General features: G+C 38.6%; 1 protein-coding gene across 1 annotated transcript; it reads left to right on the forward strand.

The window, feature by feature from the left end:
- The first annotated feature begins 491 nt into the window (after nt 1-491).
- Nucleotides 492-4,324, forward strand: LOC126781991 (auxin transporter-like protein 2). Its single transcript, XM_050507131.1, has 8 exons — nt 492-749; nt 859-1,044; nt 1,142-1,254; nt 1,385-1,568; nt 1,669-1,766; nt 2,388-2,595; nt 2,770-3,027; nt 3,650-4,324. Exons 1-8 carry the CDS (start codon nt 591-593, stop codon nt 3,920-3,922), a joined length of 1,479 nt encoding a protein of 492 aa, XP_050363088.1. The 5' UTR covers nt 492-590; the 3' UTR covers nt 3,923-4,324.
- The last annotated feature ends 708 nt before the right edge of the window (nt 4,325-5,032 follow it).

Here is a 5,032-nt window from a genome sequence, read left to right on the forward strand (position 1 = left end):
GTGTCTGATTGACCATATTTTACGTACCATATAATAAATTTAGTAATTTACACATATCATAATAACAAGAAGATTTTTGGTGTTCACAAAATTGCTAGAAGAGAAAATGTATGGCAAAATTGGTAGTTATGCATAGCAAACAAGGTGATTAGGGTAACCAAACAAGTGCAATAATCATCTGGCCAGCTTGGGAAGCGGGTAGACCCGCTCGTGCGGACAAACCATTCACGCTCCGTAATTAAAAGTAATGAAAATCAGATTATAGCAAATTAACCCCATTTTATATCATGAGTAACAACAAAAATTTTAATTACCAAAAAGGGCCCAAGAATCATAAGATTTCGTCAAAACCCCCCAAAACAGAGAATTAACTCGCTTCCCAAAATCTCTCAAAAATACCTTTCAAAACAGGGACACCCTTTCTGAACCTTCGAGAATCACCACCCCTCTTGTCATAGCGTGTATATATACCTCCACACCTTCACTCCCTATTGAATCAATCACTTCCGCATTGAACAAGAACTATCCACTAGCTAGTTACTACTATTTCATTTCAGTATTTGTTTGTTTGTTTGTGAAGTTCAGTGTCAATGGAATCTTCAGACAAGGTGGTGGAGACTGTAATAGTAGGAAACTATGTAGAAATGGAGGCTGATGGCAAAGGCAAGGACTTCAAGTCCAAGCTTTCAAAGTTCTTCTGGGATGGTGGCTCTACTTATGATGCTTGGTTCAGCTGTGCTTCAAATCAGGTTGCTAAACTTGTTCATGTTATTGGAGTGATGTTTATGAGTTCTTGATTATAAGGTGCATGTTTGTGTTTCTGGTGTTGAACTAAAGGGTTTTGTTTGTTCCTTTCAGGTGGCTCAAGTGCTGCTTACTCTGCCATACTCATTTTCACAGCTGGGAATGCTTTCAGGGATACTCTTCCAGCTCTTCTATGGCTTACTGGGTAGCTGGACTGCTTATCTCATTAGTGTGCTCTATGTCGAATACAGAACAAGAAAAGAAAGAGAAAAAGTTGATTTCAGAAGCCATGTCATTCAGGTATATATGCAATTCACATATCTCATACGCAAGTTTTCAATCGTTCTGAGGTGAATTCTGACCTTGGTTTTCATTGATCTTTCAAATGGTTGTTTAGTGGTTTGAAGTTCTTGATGGGCTGCTTGGGAAGCACTGGAGGAACGTGGGGTTGGCATTCAACTGCACATTTCTTCTGTTTGGATCTGTGATTCAGCTCATAGCTTGTGCAAGGTATACATAGCAATACATGCATCTCTGACTCTACCTTTAACTTGTATCTAGCTAGCTTCATTATTTTGCTACAAGCTTTGGAATAAAGAAAAGAAAGGGCATCAGTAAATATCTATGTGTTTTGTTGCAGCAACATATATTACATAAATGACAATCTGGACAAGAGGACTTGGACTTACATCTTCGGAGCTTGTTGTGCCACCACAGTCTTTATTCCTTCTTTTCACAACTATAGAATCTGGTCCTTTCTGGGACTAGTTATGACCACCTACACTGCTTGGTACCTAACCATTGCTTCAATTCTCCATGGTCAGGTAAATTTTCCCACTCAGTAATCCCATCACAGTTGATTATTTTTTTACCCAAAGCTTAGTTCATCACTAAACTGTAAATTCTTTGTGTTCTTGGTGATAGGTTGAGGGAGTGAAGCACTCTGGTCCAACTAAGCTTGTGCTATACTTCACAGGAGCCACAAACATTCTCTACACTTTTGGGGGACATGCTGTTACTGTGTAAGACACAAACCTCATATTTAGAATGGATTCTGTTTTTCCTGCTTAATATTTTAAGCTTGTAGTTTACTGCATTGTGAAGTTATTTAGGATACTTAATCAAATCTAATATTCAACATCAGAGAATCCCTTGTCTGTTTTGTAACTGACAAATCCACCCATGTTTTTCTGAGTTTTAAAAATGGTAATTTGGTACTACTATGGGAGAAGAAAATAATAAGGGTTAGCATACAGCAAGGACTAAACTAATTTTTTTAGAGTAAAAGGACTAAACTAATTAGGGTCATGTTGAAAGTGACCGAACCTTGTCTAGCCAGAGGCATGATCTAACCAGGGGATCTTATGACCAATCTTCATCAAAAGAAACCTTCTTGTTTTCCCTATACACATTGCAGAGAACAATAACTCCTTTTCATGTTCCCATCACACCCTTAGGCGTGGGAGGCAAAAAGAGCCTCATTTCTTGGGACCTATCAATTCCTCTTCTATGTAGAGCTCCAATGCTCTTTTGGTCTTTCCAACAGTTGCTTTCATTTTTATAGATCCTGTTATGAAAAACGAAAATTAATTGCAGAGAAAAATTAATGGTTGAAGATACTGAAATTGATTTTGGTGTTGCAGGGAGATCATGCACGCAATGTGGAAGCCTCAGAAGTTCAAGGCCATATATCTACTGGCTACAATCTATGTGCTGACACTGACCCTTCCTTCTGCATCAGCTGTATACTGGGCATTTGGAGACTTGCTTCTTAACCACTCCAATGCCTTTTCCCTCCTCCCAAAATCTCCCTTCAGAGATATGGCAGTCATTTTAATGCTCATCCACCAGGCATGAAATCACATTAACTCTTTACGTGTACATTACTACATACATGATACATTGATTAAGTAGAAATCTTTGCTCTAATGTGTCGCGTAACGATATAACATGTTGAGTATGTAGCGCGACAAAGTTACTCGATACTAGTCTCTAATAAGGATGTGATTTGATTTTTCTCTGCAGTTCATAACATTTGGATTTGCATGCACACCACTATACTTTGTGTGGGAGAAAGCCATCGGCATGCATGAATGCAAGAGCTTGTGCAAGAGAGCAGCAGCAAGGTTGCCAGTGGTCATCCCCATTTGGTTCTTGGCCATTATCTTCCCATTTTTTGGACCCATAAACTCCACAGTGGGTTCACTTCTGGTTAGCTTCACAGTCTACATCATCCCATCTTTGGCTCACATCTTCACCTACAGATCAGCTGCTGCTAGAGAGGTACCACCTTACTTGAATTTTCTAAATTACCCTCCTGCTGGAATATCTGAATCTCTGTCAACTCTGAGTCCTTGAGTCTAAAATTTGACCAAATCTGAGAATCGAGTCCTTTAATCAATAGGATGATGATTAACCTCTCTTTTACTTAATCATCAAGTTGAGTGTAAACAATGAGAAAAACACACAGGTGGTTGCGTGTTGTCATAGTCTAGCAGACCAGACCCGGCTATTTCTCCTAATATTATCTTAATCCATTTTGATAACTGGGTCTTAACGCTTAAGTATTTTTCCATTTGCTTCTTCTATTGCATTGGCTTTACTTATATCAAAATATAAATACATGGCAGAAAAGGCATGAGATTCCCTATGTACCCCAGAATATCGTACCTGTTAGTCTGATACTGTGATACAGTATTGGACCCCTTTATCTGGGGACTATTATATCAACTTGATACATTATGGTTCTGCATGCAATTACAATCAACCTGCAAAACCCTGCAAATTGGTCCCAGAAAAATATTATCTGTTTCCTTCCTTTTGTATTACTGTATTAGAGCTTGAGATCTTTTGCTTTCGTCAAGTTTTGACTGATGAAGTTCTGATGGACGACGATGATTTGCAGAATGCAGTGGAAAGGCCACCGAGATTTCTAGGAGGGTGGATCGGGTCTTACACGATCAATGTGTTTGTGGTGGTGTGGGTGTTCGTGGTTGGGTTTGGATTCGGTGGGTGGGCGAGCATTACAAACTTCGTGCGCCAGATTGATACATTTGGGCTCTTCACTAAGTGTTACCAGTGTCCTCCACAAGTAGCACCAATGGTGTTCAACGCTACTACTCATGCAGCTCCTCCTCCTCTCCACCACCCTCTCCTCAACCACACTCACCACCCTTGATTTGTCCGTTCCGGCTTTCGATTAGACCAGAGAAAATGGACACCAGAAGTTTAGAGTTGAATCAAAACAGATGAGGGAGTACTGTGTCTTTGCGTTATGAGTACTATGCTACGATCAAAGTACACAAACAGAGTGTCGACCCTTCTATCTCTGTTGTTTAGCTTCTAGGGCCATTCGTATGTGTTAAAAATGGGCAAGAAATATGTACGACATTTGAAATTAAAATTGTAATTGGTCTCTTCTTGTGTTGTATTGACATTGGAGTTAGAAAATTTTGATTCCTACCAAGTACCAAATGTCTATTGTCTGTGAACTCTGCAAAGAATGGTTTTGATAGTTTGGTACGATTAAAGGGACAAAGACTAAGGTGTGTGATTGCAATTATACTAACACGTATGTATATGGTCGGGAATTTAACAAATAGTGACTTCTTTTTATCTTCGAAATTTTATTACTCCTGAGTCTCCGAGTGCTACAAAACTTACATTCTGTACATATACCTCTTGGTCACAAATACGGGGCAAGGAGTTCAGAATTGAAGTAGTTGATTTGAAAGGTGGTATTCATCCGGAAATATGCTATTTGTGGGAGAAAGGAGGAAAAATTGTGGCTATTGGTGGCATAACTTTTCAAACCAATAGAAAAGAATTATATAAGTTTATAATCCCACATTTTTCTTACATAAAGGAATTTGGTTCAGAGTACTCATAGATGCATCAATGTGATTTATAATTTTAACCTACTATAAACTATTTACAAGATATATAGCAAAAAATTGATGACATGCAGTTCAATTTTTAAGGTCTAGGGCCTTTCACCAACGTGCATACATCATACTATGAGTTGTAGGTTTGGAGGAGACATGCAACTAATGGAAGGGCTATATATATCAATTCATATGGTTGAAGGAGCCAACAGTTTGGTTGAAGATGAAAATAAGATAGACTACATTGACCAAAGTCGAAAACCAAACAAAATAAACTACAACATTCATAGTCCAAATTGGTCATATACAACAATTTAGCGGCCTAAAAGACATAAATCGTTGAAAAATGGGAGAAGAAATGATTATTGGTCCCCAAAATTGTCATTGTATGCAGTTTCAGTCAC

This window comes from Argentina anserina, chromosome 2 (assembly GCF_933775445.1).
Source record: "Argentina anserina chromosome 2, drPotAnse1.1, whole genome shotgun sequence".
Classification (NCBI taxonomy): Eukaryota; Viridiplantae; Streptophyta; class Magnoliopsida; order Rosales; family Rosaceae; genus Argentina; species Argentina anserina.